Below are 17,867 nucleotides of genomic sequence, written 5' to 3'. Positions count from 1 at the left end.
TACTGCTTGCTGGGCCCTAAGGTGAGTTAATTCATCTCACATAACTGGAAGACAACTGGCTTGGCCAAAAGATAAAAGGAATAGTTTGCGTGCATAATTTTCTACTCAGAAAGGTGAATTGGCTTACTGCTGTGTCCATGAACTACCAGAAGGGGCAGGACAGGGACAGTGTAGTTGGAACCAAGAAGAAAGGAGAGATGGGAGATAGAGTTCCCACGCCTGGGGTTTTTTTTGTGTTGGTGAGCTGTTAGATCAGCTTCAGCAGTTTTGGGAGCTGGGATGGAGATGGAAAAGACGTAAATACTTCAGATTGTTAAAATCACAATAGTTGTGATTGCATCTGCCATGTCTATTAATCACCATGGGTTTTGCATTTAGCTCTTATCTTGAGCAGAAGTGGTGTTCTGGTCCTTTCATGTCCTTACAATGTGCTGACTATCTGCTTCAGACAGCTCCATTTTCCAGTCTCCTTATCAGATTTCTTGGATTCCACAGAAGTGGTGTCACATCTTTATGAGCACCTTAAGAGCAAGGCTTCTCATATGCTGGACTGAAAGTTCATTTTCCCTGCTGTTCTTCAAAAGACATAGGCATCCTGTGATAAATGGAAGCAGCCTGGGTAGCATTCCTTCCAAAACTAAGGCTGCATACGAAGGGGAAGGGACACTGTACTTCCAAATACCAAAGAAAGCTTAAGATAAAAGTAGGACAGAGAGTGAACAGGTGTGGTTTGGGTTTGGTTTTTTTTTTTTTTTTGCTCTGAGTTTGGTTTTGGGAGTCATGGAGAGAGGGAGTTGGAGTTCTTCAAAGTTGAATTTAAAGAAAGTGTTGTTTTCTCTCGGTACCGGTCTAAATTGGTTTTTGGGACCCATGGAGATTTTAAGCTCAGTCCTGGAACTTGCTTTGTTCAAAACTATCAACCTTAGGAGGCTCGTTTCAAATTTCCATATTGAGAGTCAGCAGAAGCGCTAACTGGAGCATTTATTCTGCACACATGCACAGCAGTGCTCTTTTAATTATGGTATTGTGATTTGAGGCTCTTTCTGGAAGACAGTTAAGTAGAACAGCTTCGTCTATTTATTTAAGGTGAGGCTTCCAGCTAGTCCTCTCAGAAATGGATAATTTTTTGACCCCTGCAAGTTTCTGACTGGAATGAGGAATATCTGCCTTACAGTAGGTTTTCCTATCTGTATTTTTTTTTTCCTACTTGGGGGTCCCTGACCACAGGTTGAAAACTGATTCAAAGCATCTGCTTAAATGAGGAGGTGGTAGATTGTTTCCTTTGAATTACAGTAGCTGGATGTCAAGAAATACTTTTATGTATTTACCCAGTCATCTTCCCACTCGCTTTGGCCTTCTGCATTGAGAAGATTCTGCAGTTTACTGGAAAGAATGAAAACAGATTATATTGTTCTAGCTCTTTCCAGCAGACCTTCTTATCTACCTTTCTTTGGAGAAAGGCAACCAAACTGCATTCATTCAATATCAATTCAGACCAGTCCTTCCATTCACTTTGGATTGGAATTTTAGACTCATTAAACAAAATAATTTTACGTAGTTTAAAATTTGAATATTTTTTTAACATATCTGTAGATCTTTGATTGCACATATGTATCTTTTAAGTCTGTAAACCCCGGCCCAAAGCATAAAATTAAAAACTTGAGAGGAGACCATCTCTTCCCCCAAGAAATGCATCAAAGGTATGCTTTACATGGGTGCTAGAAAGCATTACTACCTACATTGTATCCGTATTTAATTGAACAATGACCCCCATCTTTGGGAATTTTATCTGTGTAAGCTGTTTGTAGGTCAACATAGCAATGTAAAATATTGGATAGTGTATTTCACTAATCAGATTTTACGCCTGCTTGCTTCTGCAGATGTTTCTAAGGAATAGCAAACCCCTGTTGTTGTTTAACAACTGTGACTCTCTTTTGCTTTGTAGATAACCTAGATTTTTATGGCAAAAAATGTAGACAATGGAAGGAATTTTGAAGTAGGAGTTAGTTGAACACCTGTCCATTGGCACTGAACAAAATCTGATTGTCATGAAGAGTAAACGTGCAAGTCTAAAGCTGGTTTTACTTCAGTCATGCAGTTTTTAAGATTGCATCATCTATTCTAGAAATTCCACGCAGCCTGATACACTCTGAGTCTCCCTTCTTAGCCGTTGTAGGTAGTAATACTCAACCTACAAAGCCAGTTGTTGTTAATCCCTAATGTTGATTTTATCATCTCCGCCCAGAATGATTCTTAAAAGTTTGTAGTTATAGTTCCTCTTGGCAGAACAGAATTCTGTGGTAATTTCTTGTGGAAAAAATGTTCTTTGTGTTGGGTTTGGTGTGTGGTTTTGTTGGGGTTTTTTGTTTGTTTGTTTGGCTTTTACCTCATTCCTCCTCACAACCAGATTATTTGGGGATAGTTTGGGGGTTTTCATGTTTTCTGAGCTGTGTAGGAAGACAACAAAAAAATGTAGGAAAATAATCAGTTCTTAGTTACATGAAAATGGGTGAGAGCAAAAGCAAGCCCAGGCAGTTATTTTATGTAATGAGAGCTCCTCACAAATATTCATGGAAATGTGGAGATATCTTTTATCAAAAGAGTAAAACTGTGGCCCATAACTGCTACGTATATACCGTACTTCTGTTTTCGTGAAGTACTATTTAACCTGTCTTTAATGAAAGGTGACTTTATATGAACCTTGTTCTTGTCACTTTCTAAACTTGAAAGTAGTCTTCAGCTGCTGGACAGAGTGCATGGAAAATGGAAACACGGTTTAACCTTAGCTGCACGCACCCGTTTGGTTCTCAAACCATGGTGGAGAATGATGGGATAATAGTGTACATAGAGGAGGTAAAATGATAGAAGCTAAAGAAAATATTGTGTTGATTTTGTTCAGCTGACAAATGCTATATTACCAAAGTCTGGAAGTGACACTGCTTCCCCACCCCCCCTTTCAGTAAAAACCATCAATTCTTGTTACTCTCAGAGTATTTTTCTGCTACATAGTATTGAGGAAATAGCAGAAGACGTTGGAATATTAATTCTTATTCCATTTCATAAAAGTAATACCTAATAGTTCTTAATATCTCTCTCTCTCCAGGCACGCAAACAAATGGCCTGGACTTTCAAAAGCAGCCTGTGCCTGTCGGAGGAGCAATCTCTACAGCCCAGGCCCAGGCCTTCCTTGGGCACCTTCATCAGGTAAGAGAAGACCCATTTCAAAGTAGGGGAGACCTACTATGTTCTATCTTCTCTCTTTCTGTGAATGATATGCAGTCATGTAAAGGAACATATGGGTAGACCACATGCTTAAATAGCTTGGATGGAAAAATGTTCTTACTGTGTCACTCACTTCATTGCATTCGGCTGCAGAATACATCAAGATGGGGTGAGACCTATTTGGGTGAACTAGAAAGCCCCTTTTTGGGGACTTGAGAATGCCTAAAGTATTTTATTTTATTTTTAAACCTTAATGGAGATACCAAATTGAAAGGCAAGGTAAAATTTGATCTTTTTGGTAAAGGATTGCATTGGTCCAACAGCTGCCAAGGTTCTGAAACTGTCACTACCTAGTTAAGAAACCAGAAGTGATGTTGAATGGTAGTCAGTGCTGTGCTTCAATCTTTTAAGCTCTTACACATTAACTAGAAATATAAAGTGATCATACTTACCAAACATATATGGTTTCTGAGGTTTTTAAATTTTTTTTCTCTTAAACTTATTTCAAGGACCTGTTTGTCAGATGACATTCAGGCTTCTACTATCCCTCTGTTCTGCTGCTGCTGTGTTTAGGGAATCAAAGCTGAACTTCAGATGTAGGCTGCAGCAAAATGGGGCATCCCTAGGTGAAGAGAAGTATAGGGGCATTTTTTGTAGTTTTTATCTGTTCTCACTTGATGTATGAAAACAAACGTCCTAATTTCTTTCCCTTCCTCAGCACCAAGTTTAAACTTTAAAATACTGTACCTAATTGGCTGACCTTGAATGTTTGAGGTCTGAGGTTGCACAGTTATTGTGGTATAATTGACGTACTGCAGCTTTTATGCCCTCTTTTAAGAGCTCTGAACTGTTGTATGGAACATTCCACACACCTTGTCACATAATTACAATTTTCCTAGTAGATTGGGTTATGTAGGACCTAGGGAGTGCCAGTGTTTGAATTTGCTGAACCAATAGGCTGTTGTAGACTGCCTTTATGTGGAGAGAAGCTGACTAGTTTTCATGGGTTGTCAGTATGTGTTTTAACAGGGAGACGGATACAGGTGTTCTGCAGAATTTTGTGTGTTTGTTTTAGTCTTCATTTTGTTATATAGATTGATCCAGGACAGTAATTGTATTTAGCACAGTGCTTTATCTTGCTTTGGAAATGTGTTTATTTAAACAGTTGTCAGGATCTTTATAACTTCATGTTTGATAAAGTGTGCTTCATTTCTTGAAACTCTAGTTCAAAGGAAAATCTCAGCTATTCTTTTAGGCACCTGCAGGTGTGTGGGAACGTATTGTCAAACTGTCCTCTCTAGTGTGGCTGCTGTTAGTGGGAGCGTTATTCAACCTTAACACACAGTGCTTGCCTCCAGACTAATACAAAATATTAGGTTGTAGGTAACAGTTAGGAACAGTTTAATTTCGAATTAGAAAATGTTTGTTGCATGGTGGAAAGGGTGTCCAAATTGCATTCAAAGAGATTTTCAGGAATATGCTGGCTGTACCTGAGTGAGATACAGATTTGTAGTCTTTTATGTGGGGTTTGGTGGTTGTTTTTTGGTTTTTTTATGGTTTTTTTTGTTTGGTTTGGTTTGGTTTTTCGTTTTTTTTTTTTTTTTTTTTAATTTGTTTGTGGGTTTTTTGTTGTTTTTGTTTTGGGGGGGGGGTTTGTTGGTGTGGTTTGGTTTTTTGTTTTGGGGTGGGTTTTATTTAAAGCGTTATTTCTGAGTATATTTTTTGGATGGCAGGCTATTGTTTAGATTATTCTCTGCTGTTAATTCATGTTAAAAGCTCGCATTACATCAACCATGTCAAACTGTATTTTGCTTGTGATGAGGAGGAGTTTTTCTGGGAGTGTTTGCTTGGATGTAGAACATGCTTAGTAAGTCAAGTACCTTCACCTAGAGCGGTAGGAAATATTTCCAAGGTGATTTTTACGGGTTGCCTGTTCGAATATTCAGTTATTAATCATGTACTGCAATTTAAATTAAAACTCTCCTTCCTGTGCTTGCAGATATGTGGACTCTCTTTTGTGATGTATGTTATGTGGGGACATCTTTTTATAGAGGCAAGAGAGCTACATTTTGCTTTGCTTTATTGTATCCTTATGTGTTGCCTGGTTTTCAAAGGAGCAGTGGTTTTCAAACATGGCCAGAGATGGAATTTGCTACAGGCTGTAACTCTGATCTTTGAAAGTGTGTGTTGGTAATTAATTACATAGCATTTCTTCTTTATAGTAGGAGTGGTGGTAGAAACAAGGTGAACTGATTAAAATAATGTTCAGTAAATCAAAATTTAGCATTTGTTGTACAGAGAAAATCCTTATTAGAGATAAAATAACACTCTTCAAAAATCTCACTTTCTGAAGCATCAGTTTTTCTTCACTGCTAACCCACAAGAATTTCTTTGGACCTGTTAATCACAAACATTGAATTCAAGTTTTGAGTATACCTGAATCAATACAGCCTTCATAAAGCGTCTCCAGATCTTTTCAGTGGCTCAGGACTGCAAATACTTGAATGGGTTGATTTGAGGAAGAGTGTTTATGCTGTGGGTTTTGTGCTATACAGGTGATTGCTCCTCTGTTGTATAAGGAAGTGGGTGAATGCAGTGTACATATTTGGGGTAAGACCCATTCTGAAATATTAGAAGGATGATGATGAGTAGAGCTAAACACCTTCCCCTGAAGCCTGGATTTTTTTAACAGGAGTAGGAATAGTTAGCCTGTGCACCCCAAAGTGCTCTGTCTCAACTCAATTTCATGATAATATCTAGATCCCCAGGCAGGAATATGTTCAGCAAGAGTTAGACAAATAACACTGCGGAAGAGTCGTAGATATTTTTTTCAGCCTGGAGAACGACTCCTGTTTCACAGATTCAGATGGTTAGAGGGGCATGCATTGTTCTTGGGGGAGCTTTTGTTGGGGTACAGGCGGGGAAGTTGTACTTTTTTACATTGTTAAAGTTTTCTGTGGATTCTACATTATTTCATTTCCATTTTTGCACTGTGTTGTAGGTCCAGCTCGCTGGAACAAGTTTACAGGCTGCTGCTCAGTCCTTAAATGTACAGGTAAAGACAGTTTCCTTCTGCTGTTAACAGCATTATGTTCCCATTAGAGAGAGGTTTTTAACCTATGATGTATTACACCATTTTGTCATCCTGACTGGTCTTGCAAATGATAGGTATGAAGGAATAATAATTTACAACTGTACATCAGGTTCAGGATTGTAAGCATTCAGAAACTGGAGCTGTTTGAAACATTCAGTGATTGGAATTTTATACTGAATTTCAGTCAAGTGTTGTATCATGAAAACAAAAGTCCAGAAATATTTCATGTTCTTCCATTTATTCACTTATTTTAAACGTAGCAGGTATTACTTTGCAATCTGTTCTTACTTCTGGTAGCTGAATATAGAAGTATAATGTAACATTAACTGTGTAATGTGGCTAGTTTAGATTGCTTGTGTAAATAACAGTGATTTCAAAATAAGTCAGAGTAATTGTTGTTTAATAATGTACGTGATACAACAAAGCTTTCAAACTTTTTTATGATGCTGAACACTTCAGTGTATGGGTTAATGTGCCACTTCCTCTCAGTAATATATTAAGGGACAAGGGATACCCAGTTTTATTGAAAACTGGTTTCAGTAATGCTTGTTATTAAAGAACGTAGGTAGTGCATTACATGAAATGCAATAGAATGTGGACCCACTTATACATAATAACAGTTTGGAAAGAAGAGGAGGTATAGTGACCTTCCTTTCTAAGAGGAAGGAGGCAGAAAATTGCCTTGGTTGCCATGGTAAACTTCCATCCCTGAGAGAGATGTTGGCAAACAGGCTGTATCTCCAGTGCAGAATGTTTACAGTCCTGTGCTGTAATTATCGCTCAATGACTGGCAGAATTAATCAGAGCCTTTATGTTAATTAGCCTGCTCTGCAGTCCCCAAAACAGGTGGTGGAAAATATGCAAATCTATGCAGAATTTTAATGTTCTGCAAAACCAGTTTTAATTATCATAAAACTCTCTCCCCCTCTTCATGCACTTGCATTTCCTCCCTCATGTCTTCACAATTTCTTCTGCTTAAAAAAAAAAAAACAACAAAAAACAAAACCACAAAAAAACAACACCCCCCAGTCTTTTCAAATAAAGCAGCATTCAATTAAATAAATGCTAAACTTTTATTATATAAAAGCACTGTATATATTATGTATTTTGCTGTAGGTGGATAAACCTGTGAGGATTTCTCAAACCAGTTCCTTATAAGCCAACAGCATGATGACTTAGATGTGCAGGATGCAGATATAGAAAATGGAAACACAATCTCCTTTCCCTTGTTCCATTGTTCAGGATTTTAGGCAATGAATAATTTTAACAACCCTTTCTTTCTTTATGGTGAAAGGTAGTGTCAGCTTCAGTTGCATTGCATAAAATGAAATAAGACCTGAAAATAATGTCAGAGAGTTACAAAAGACCTGAGAGTCTTTGTTTTGTTTAAACTGCATTACCTACAGACATGTTTGAGCAATCATAGCTGAGATGGTGGGCACATAGAGCCATTGCTTAAACACACTCTTAAAATAAACCCAAGGGCTTTTTGTATGCAGATGAAAGATTTTTATTGTGCAGTGTTGAGATAGCAGTGTTATACATTAACATCTGTTTTACACTATAAAGAGTTGTGGGTTGTTTTTTTTTTTTGTTGTTGTTGTTGTTTTTTTGACTAGTCTAAATCTAATGAAGAATCTGGGGACTCTCAGCAGCCAAGCCAGCCTTCCCAGCAGCCTTCAGTGCAGGCGGCCATACCCCAGACCCAGCTCATGCTGGCCGGAGGACAGATCACTGGGGTAAGATTTACCCAAGTCTACTGCAGTAAGCCTCCTGTCCAGCAAATGATGGCAGTCTCCACGGCAGTCCCCATAGAACTGTCAGCGAAGTTTATCGTCATTTCCTTTAACATAGGAAGAAACTTAAGTGAAAGAGGGGACAGAAAATATCTTCCTATAAAAAAGCAGACCTAAATCTTTGTTTTTTGTTGTGAAGTATTTGCTTCCAAAAAAAAAAATACAATTCTTTCTCTCTATTCTCAGTATCCGTCTTGACTCTGCAATGAAATTAAACCTGGTGTGTGTACAAATAAGAAAGTCACTGATGTCGTAAAGAGAAATTTTTATTTTTTTTGCAAGATTAAAATGAGGCATGGGAGCATGAGACTAAATCTTATCAGATAGCTGGGTGAAGAACAAAAATTGTAGGAACTGCTGACACTAATTCTTCCTCTTCTCAAACACATTTCTTTTTAAGTAACTATATTAGTGCTTGCCCTAAGCATATTCAACCCTTCGGTTTTAACCTACCAATTTTGAGGTTTTTTTAATTGCAAGGCTTTGGGAGCAATTATGGAATAACTGTTGGTTTGGGATTACTGGTGTTTCTGACTTGTTGTAAATGCTTTCAGTCATCTAAAAAAAGAGCAAGTTTTGTGAATGGGCTGGTTTGGTTAAAGAGGTTGCTGTACATAATCAGCTTTGCAGTTTTAAGAGTTTGCATGTTAATAAGGAGTTCAGGGCAGTTGCTCCAACAATGTATTTATGATTTGAAGTATTAGGTTAGATCATCTCTACAGTCAATGTCTTAATTTCATGTACAGTTGTTAAATCTTCTCATATGCTAGTGTGTAAATAAACATCCTATTTAGTTTCTGGTTAATTACATTTGAAAGTTTTAAGAGTGAGACTGTTTTAATATTTTATTAAAACCCAGCATATTTTATTATTTTTCTCATTCTCAAAAATATTGGTTTGTTTTAATTTATGATAGTCTGCAATAGTGAAACATTCAAAACTCCAGGCCTATGCAGATATGGATTGTAGTAAATGTGGGCATCAAGATTCATTTACATGTAAAGGAGAGACTGCTGCCACCTGTTTCACAGAGATAATGTGTGTTTGGGAAAGGGAAGGGATATAAACTTGCCAACTCTATTCTATTAAAAAAAAAAAAAAAGCAGATGGGGAGACTTGGAGAGAGACAAATGGAGCTCATGTTCTTTACTTATATCTTAGGGCATAATGGAAATGATGGAATATGGCAGGGATTCATGCTAATGTGAAGCAGCTGGGGTGTTATCAGTTTGTTCAGTAGCCATAGCCAGCATTTCTGCTTCTCATTCATCTGGCTAATCACTTGCTGTTCTGCTGGGTGTAAATTTCCTTTCAAATCCTGGCCATACTGATTCTTTTCTTTTGCTTGCTACTTAATTACCTTTCTCCTGAGCCTCCTGGTAGAGTTGTGAAGAAAACTTAGGAGTAAAGTTAGGTTCTGTAGGTTCCAGTAAGAGCAAATGTTTGCGTTCATGTGGTTTGGTTTATGTCAGGTCTGTGGTAGGTCGGTTCCTACACTGTGTTGAGTAGCCAGCTGTCCTTACTTAAGGCCAGAGTGGTTGGCTAGTTAATGGCAGAACTGTAGCAGTAGTTGTAGGAATGTCTGGTTAATATAACTAGTAATGAGCTAGCTAATGACTTTGTAGCTGAAGTGGCTCTTTCCATTATTAATGGCTGTGTTTTCTAATTATTTATAGCTCACGTTGACGCCAGCCCAGCAACAGTTATTGCTACAACAGGCGCAGGCACAGTTGCTGGCGGCTGCAGTGCAGCATTCAGCCAGTCAGCAGCACAGCGCTGCTGGTGCCACCATCTCGGCCTCTGCTGCAACGCCGATGACGCAGATCCCTCTATCTCAGCCAATACAGATTGCACAGGTGAGCCTTGAGGCTTGAGAGGGTGGAAAATAAAGAGGTTTGACTAATTGCATCATTCAAATAATATTTTTATTCCTTATTCAGTGAGTTTCTAGAGTCCTTGAGTACTGTTAGTCTTTCCTTGTGCATCCTTAGCTGATGAGGTTGAAGTTGATAGTTTTAGCAAAGAATGCATACCAGCTGCTCATCAGTTCCACTGGGCTTCTGAGTTTGTTCCAGAATCTGACCAGATGCTGTATTTTCTGAATTTTCCTCCTTGTAGTTAGCTTGAGAAAGGAGAAGAAGGAGTATAGAAAGATGTCGATAGAAATGACGCTTGTAGAGACCTGTATGGACGGGAAGGAATATCTGTGTATCACAAAGGATGCTTGTTAGATCCAAACAGCAAAATGGTAGAGCTGAAGAAGGGCAGTTCGACTTGACACATTTGTGTGCTATTTTGGCTTGGCGCTTAACGCTCAGAGTTCAGTGACAAAGAATGGGCATTCTTGTGTGTCTGGAGTAAAAGTTGCTAGAATGAGTCTGGTGTCAGAATCGATCCAGTTTTATGGTGTGCTGCTAAAGACCCATTAATTCCAAAGAACTGCTTGCCAAGGAAGTTCTGCTTACTAGGAGCGGCAAAGATCTTCCTGGGTCTTCCAGGATTGGCTTAATTCAGTGTGGAGAATGCAGCGCCACTTAATCTGTTTTGCATATGTAGTGTGGAAACTCCTTTGATTTCTGGACAAGGGTAACCGAATATACAGCACAGGCATCTTGAGTACTACTAGTAGGTGATTGTGCTGTAGACACTGAGGTCCATCTTTGCATAGATTAAGGTTCTCAGTATGTAATATTTCAGTTTGACTAGTCTAGCTGTGCAATGTTGGGTATGTAATCTCCAAAGTTGCTGCTTCTTACAGTGAGCAGGTTCTTTAAGACTGTCTGATGCTTCCTATTCAGACTATTTTCACTTGCCTTCAACTGGGATGAAGTGTCTAAAAAGTGAAGATGAGGGCTGATTAAGTAAAAGAATGAATAATGTCACAATTATCTGTGAAGTCCACTGGTGACATGCTGTTCCTTTATTTTGCTAGTGTACTAGCTGAATAACAGCCTGGTTGTGCTATCAGTTTTTTATTAGCTGAAGGGACGAACTTCTGTGGTGTTGATCTAAGAGCTCTGACCTCTCTGGCTGTCTTTAGTGAGGCCAGAACTGATACCATCCCACATTTAAAAGGCCTGTACTGATGCTGCCCACAGACCCCTCACACTGAGCCTCTTGGTGCACTGTGACGAGGCATGTGACCAGATATTAACGCTTGTTTTAGCAAAGGATCCCACTTCACTGTAATGATCTGGAGATGACTCAAGGATGTAGCATTGAAGGAAACTCCTAACTTCCAAGATCATCTCTTAGTTTTGTTAAGCCTTTGTCTGGAGCCAGTAATACAGACAGATTTCAAGAAAAGAATGGGAAATCTCCTTGTCAAGGAAGTTGATGGTTAGCTTCTAACATCTCTCCATGCATCTGTCACCGAGTTCCTATTTGATATTATGCAAGTCTTTTAAGCTAAATGTAAGTGATCCACAGGTGTGTGCCTCTTGTCTTCCAGGTGTGCAGCTTAAGGTAGTTAGGTCTGCTTTACTGAAGTGTGGAGCATTGAAATTTCATATTAATAAAATCTGCACCTTGAACTTTCTGGCTTTACATTTGCCAAATAAGCCACCAAATTAGTGGATACTTTTGAAGGCATTGTTGTGCATGTGTGAGATGTTGCTAATCCTGCTCTCCTGCTTCACTGGGAAGCTATGAAAATGCACAAAGCATTTACAATTATTAATTTAGTACTGGGGTTTTTCTCCAGAACTTACAAAATCTTGAGAGAAGTGTTTGAGAGGAGTTGAAAAGATCAGGCATGTACTGTCAAATAGGAGCTTCTGAAGTGAGCATTGTCTGGTTTGTGCACATGAATGAACTAAAGGCTCTATGAAAAATAGCATGGGATCATGTAGTTGCCACCGTATAATGTGTATTTGTAGCACAAGGGGAAAAATTAGTTTCACTTGTTTTCTGGCATTCCTAATTACTTAAAAGTTTGACTTTACAATTAATTTCTTTTAGGATATGTTATTTTGATATATAAACGTAGCTTGGTTGAATCGTTAGCTGGTTCTTATAATGAAGGTGCAGGGTATAATTTGTGCAGGTGTTGGATGTAATTTCAGATACTTTCTGGAAAACTTCTACCGTCTAGGTTTGTAGGTGGATACCATGCTTTTTGATCCATCTTGACAGCAGTTTATAAACAGTGCTCAGCTTTGTTTGTGTTGCTATTGTAAACACACAGCTGATTACACAAATAGCTGATTGTTTGTTTTAATTGATGATTTTTGAATAATTGATTAACTGGCAGGTCTGTGCAGCAGGGGGATTACCATATTTATTTTAATTAACTAATTGCACAAGCATGACTTCTTTAATATGCACCACAGTTAATGTAAGGTACCAGCTGCAGCAGTCTGGTAAGATGTTAGTGCTGCTGCTGGGCTGATGCTAAATGTCACTGAACAGTTGCACCAAGTTTTGGAGTTCTTTGTAAACTTTACTTGTTTTCAGAATCCATGATCAGTGTTTATATGATGTAAACGTCAAAATGACAGAGATGCTGAAGCTGTAACTAGAGGTAATGGCACTGAATTTAGAACTTTAGACGATTTAAAAAAAAACAAAACAAAACCAAAAACACAACAACCAAAAACTTCCTCACGTCAAGACGTAGCACTTGGCAGATTATTCTGCTGAGGTAGGAGTTGGACTGTTTTGATCTTTCTAAGTTGTTAGGCAGCACCAGAAGACATGCATGTCTCCACAAAAGTCTTTCCATCTCTTTCTATGTGCTTGTGCTAGTATACAGATTTTACCATTGAGAAAAAAAAAGATCAGTATAGGAAAACAGTGTCAGGTTTGTTTGCATGGTTGCTGTTGGGAGATTTACTATAATGCTACAATTAACTAAATAATAAAACTTTCCCAAGGTAGAAATAAAGTTTGATTTCAAATGAATTTGAGGGGCTGGTGGGGCTATTTAAGAGTGATTAGCCTTGGAGGTATTGTTTCCATTCTGCATTTCAGAATTATATTTCTGTATTTAAACAAGACTCAGCCAAGATACCATTTACCAAGGCAGATGCACTGAATAAGATTGCTTATACCAGTTATCCCTGAGGCCTCAATTTAAAAATGGTTTTCTCATATTAAAGTGTAGGAGCCTGATGATAAGAGCTGTCATGTCTTAGCTGGGTATCCTGTGTTATGAATTCTATAGTCTTAAACAAAAAGCTGTCCTCCTTTGATCTTACAAATACACTGGCAGTGTTTCTTTGTATTCTTTCTTGTATGTAGCTCCAACTCCTGTGATGGTGCTTCAAATCATCTGAGATCTACTTGGTCATCTAGGGGAGTTTCATTCGTTTGCTTTTGGTGGGGGAGGTCCTCAATGTATCTGTTTTTCTGTCCATACTTTTTCCTTCAAAAATTTTTTCCCAACTCTTCCTTTTGTGCTTCTACTTTTTCTCTTATTCACCGCTATTTTCATCCTTCAGCCTCTCTTCATTTCTTTTTCTTCCACCCAGCATTCACAGCCTTAGTCACTTTGCCCTACTCTTTCTGCTTCTTCCTCTGCATCTAGTCCTCACATCCAATTTGGTATGAGCCCCTTTGTGCTGGAGGGTCTGCTCAATCTGCAAAGGTAACCAACAGAGCATTGAAAATCAATGAATAAATGAGTGGAGGTCCATGTCGCAATTGAGCTCAAGAAGTAAGAGTTTTTAGTAGCAGTTCTGACTGATGTAGCTTTGATACGAAGTTAGAAGAAATATGGAGTTCCTGGGGAAAACTGGAACAGTTCCCTCTCTCTCTCTCTTTTTTTTTTTTTTTTTTTTTTGGAAGGAAATTGACTCAATTTCATAGGAATGGTTGCAGTACTTCTCAAATTTTCTGAAAGGAAACGATACTATCAACTTTAAAAACACTCTGTTGTGCTGGGGGGGGCACTTCTTAAGATTTTACCATTCTCTTATAAATCGGAAGTTCCTATTTCTTAAAGAGCATTGCTTGCTCAATCCATCTGGTGTCTGTGTACCTTATTATTACACTTCGTGCTTTTGACTTAATATGACCATGTTGCCCAAGTGATTGATGGCCAGTGTGTTTTTAATGCAGGTTAAGTAGTCATTTACTTATAATGCATGTCTATGGTCTCATAAATCAATGAACTCTCTTTTTTTTCCCTCCCTAGTCTTCCTTTCCACCCACTGACACTCCCCACCTCTCTTCCCCAGAAGGAGATTGTTGCAACTTTTAAGTCTTAGTTTAACAGTTTTAAGATAATGTAAGGTCATAGATTACTACATTCTGCAAACGGTTGTATTGTGTAAGTAAAAAGTTATCCTTGTCAGTCTGTCTTGAGTTTTCCATCACCATCTCCATCGCTCGCAGTTAATGGTGTTTCACATCTGCTGGCTGAACAGCTTGTGCAAGTGCTCAGTAACCAGCATCAGTCAAAATGCATGGGGGCTACTTCACTGGCCTTAAGAGGCAGGTCTTTGTAAGTCTGGCTCACTTTAACTTAAGTATGTTAGGAAGTATGTTAAAACAAGCAGCTCCATTCAAGCAGCCAGATTGAGCACTGGTTTAGGAGCAAACTGGCATTGTTGACATCTTCTGACACAGTTGGACCCAGAAGAGGGTATCTGTTTGCAAACAGGTACCCAGGTATCCGAGTAACTCATCTGAAATAGAGTTTTGGGAGGGTTTTTGTTTGGTTTGTTTAATGGGAGATTGTAATTGGGGAAATACTTCAGGCTTTTATCCACCTGCTTGGCAGGTATTTTGAAACAGCTTCTTCTCAGAAAGATTCTACATATGTCTATAGATAGTTTTCATCGATTACCTCTGTTATGTTGGTTGGCTTCACATTGTGCTTCAGTTTTCAAATTTCAGTTACTCTTGTTATTGTCCTGTTTGGAGAATATGAAAAGAAAAAGGCTAGTTTGGTAGGAATTCTTATAAGCAGTTCTCAGTGTTTTCATTCTCCAGCTAAACAGCAAGTTGAAGCTCTTTTCTTGATGATTCAGTTTGTCAGAGATTAGCATTTATGTTGAGACCAGTCATTTAATTATAGAAAATTAATAGTTCTAAATGGTTTAAGTACATAAAAGTAGTGCTCCACAATAGTGCAGTGTTTTGGGTTATTCCGTTTAATTATAGCCATGTCTACTAAGCTTATTGTAATTTGTTTCAGAACTAATCAAATATATTTATTTAGTGTTTTGAGTTAGCTACTTCCTGAAATTTTACCTAAGCAACCGGAGTGCAAACTAGGAATCTGTATTGCTTTCCTGTTGCTGATTAGAATGGTAATTGCAGATTGTGGTTGTTATAAACAAAAATAGCTCCCAGCTAATATGCTTGATTTGTCAACAATGAATTTTGTAGCAGAGTTGCATCCTCAAAAATTAGGTGTGAGAAATCTGGGTGCTGTTAAGTCTGAAGTATTTGAAAACTTCTGCATTTGGGGGGAAAGGAGAGTGATTTTTTGATTTTTTTTAATTTATTTTATTTTTTTAAGCAGAACAGTGCTGGAAATATTTTGCTGGGTTATTTGGTAAACAATTTTTGTTTGGTTTATGAATAACAGTGAAATTCAAATTGCCAGCCTAAAGGATATTCTGTAGCAGGACTGCTGTGTTTGACATCCACTTTTATCTCTAAATGTTAGAATGTAACTGGTTGATAGGAAATCTAGTTACATTGGGAGTCATGGCTGACTTAAATGTCTAACACACAGCTCTTTCTTTTCTCTTTTCTTTTTTCTTTTTTTTCTTTCTTTTTTTCCCTTTTTTTTCCCCCTTCCCCTGTTTCCTTAAGGATTTGCAGCACTTGCAGCAGCTTCAGCAGCAGAATCTCAACCTGCAACAGTTTGTGTTGGTGCATCCAACAACCAACTTGCAGCCAGCACAGTTCATCATCTCACAAACACCGCAGGGGCAGCAGGGTAAGTGCTCCTTGCCAGAAAAGATGATGATTTATCTGTAGCTTTTTTTTAGAGAATGTGAAACTGAGGTGGTTCATACACTTTCACTGACTGTTGATATTCCCTAGGAGAAATAACAGTATTGCAATTAGGAGACTCTAACAGGTTGTCCCTTTCTGGGTGTTAGACCTCAGTCTTGTCAAAGTTTGTGTAGCTCACTTTTCAAGAAGGATCAATCCAGAGATCGTGTCATGGGAACATTTGTAAACAACAAGACTTTTTGGGAAATCCTGCAGCATCTGAATTTCTAAGTTGGGCTCTCAAGAAGGAAGCCTACTGGGAAGTGAACTTGGAGAAGATAACTCTCCAGAACTAAAAGGCAGAATCCTAGGAGGTGAAGGCCTGGAGGGTATGTGGGCTGTCTGGATTAGGTCAATGCTAAAAGGGCTACAGAATTCTAAGACTGGAAAAAGATCACAAAATCTAGGGTCCTTGTGGGAGACTAGAAAAGTCCTTAAGCCTAAAGAGGGTACAGTGAATTTTGTCATAAACTGAAATAATAATTACACCTTGAGAAAAGAGCTAGAATGCTTGATTTTGTATAACAACTCTTGAAAATAGTATTTTGGCAATATACTGGGTATGGCTTACGTGTTAAAGGCAAACCAAGGCAGTGGTAGATGGTAGTGTGTCAGACCAGTTAAGAAATTGTATAGGAACTTTGTGCTAAGAACTCATGCATTCAAATTGCAATACATCACAGTACTGATTGCACCTCATTTGTTGGTGCCCACAGAAAACTACATTTGGCCATGACCTCTTATGCTGGTATACTGATATACTCCAGTGGTCTTTTTTCCCCCTTTCTCTTCTAGCTGAACTCTACTCAGTTGTTCAGGTCTGGGAATCCAAAGATTCTTGTTCAGAAGGCAAATCCTGTTACACTTGAAGAGTCCTCTAGAGCCTAGCTGTCCTATAAAGCAGCTCTTTGCACCTCATTTTCTTCCTGTTCCTTTCAATTTTTTCATGCATCAGTCCTTCTTATATCCCGTGACTTGGATAGAACTGGCTTTCCGTTTATGCTGAAGCTCTCTCACTGCTCTCACATTTGAATAAAGGGTTAGTCAAAATTAACTTTCTTTTAATAGGACTTGATTTAGGAGAGCTTTTATACCAGCACTGGTAGAAAATGGCTAAAAGACTATCCATGGACACATTTAGTGATGTACAAGTTTCTTAAAATTAAGCAGAACTTAAAAGGTTATAACATATTCTTCTAGAAGAAATCAAACCTCACCAAAGTTAAATTCAAGGATTCTTTAAAGTAGGCTTCTCTTTTTTTAAAAAAAATTAATTCTTTTAAAAGCATTGTTTTGAAAAACTCACTGGTATTAATGTCTGCCTACATTTTTCAGCTAATTTCTGCTGGTTTTCTAAAATATCTCTGAAGATGCTTCACAAAGAAGGAAACTAACAGAAGCAAATTATATTCATATCTGAAAATGAGTTGTTCGCATTATAGAAAGGAAGGAAGGCTGTTTGTTTGTTTGCTTAAAATCTTCTGAAGTAGAATAACTATCAGAAGAGGTTTTCGTAGTACCTTTTCTGGGGGCCATCTCTGAAAATTAATTCTTCACTGCAATTTAAGACCTGCATATTGCTGTCATCAGTGACGCAGCGTGTGTAGAAACACCATGTTTTACTGGTAATGTGCAACCCGTACAACTGAATAGCTCAAAATGTGGGAAGATTTATATTCTGTATTCTGACCATAGGTCATTAGTGTGTGACAACCTTCCAAACCGAAATGCTTGAATGGATCTAATTTTCTTCATGAGCACTCAATGATAAAGCAACATGTATGTCATAATGCCCCTTATCT

The 17,867-nt window shown here is 38.2% G+C and overlaps 1 protein-coding gene across 10 annotated transcripts in view; it reads left to right on the top strand.

Annotated features, from left to right (window-relative positions):
- POU2F1 (POU class 2 homeobox 1) overlaps positions 1-17,867 on the top strand; it is a 110,743-nt gene that overhangs the window by 69,512 nt on the left and 23,364 nt on the right. For 5 of the 10 annotated variants that reach the window (XM_054824310.1, XM_054824276.1, XM_054824319.1 and 2 more), the window contains 5 exons: positions 3,104-3,204; positions 6,224-6,277; positions 7,936-8,055; positions 9,789-9,968; positions 15,880-16,006. In XM_054824310.1, coding sequence (XP_054680285.1) covers positions 3,104-3,204; positions 6,224-6,277; positions 7,936-8,055; positions 9,789-9,968; positions 15,880-16,006 — 582 coding nt within the window. The remainder of the gene's footprint in view (positions 1-3,103; positions 3,205-6,223; positions 6,278-7,935; positions 8,056-9,788; positions 9,969-15,879; positions 16,007-17,867) is intronic. The other 5 variants (XM_054824286.1, XM_054824299.1, XM_054824337.1 and 2 more) reach the window with 4 other exon arrangements.

This window comes from Grus americana, chromosome 1 (assembly GCF_028858705.1).
Source record: "Grus americana isolate bGruAme1 chromosome 1, bGruAme1.mat, whole genome shotgun sequence".
Taxonomy (NCBI): Eukaryota; Metazoa; Chordata; class Aves; order Gruiformes; family Gruidae; genus Grus; species Grus americana.
The sequence above is the reverse complement of the archived record's forward strand: the minus strand, read 5'-3'. Positions and strand labels throughout refer to the sequence as shown.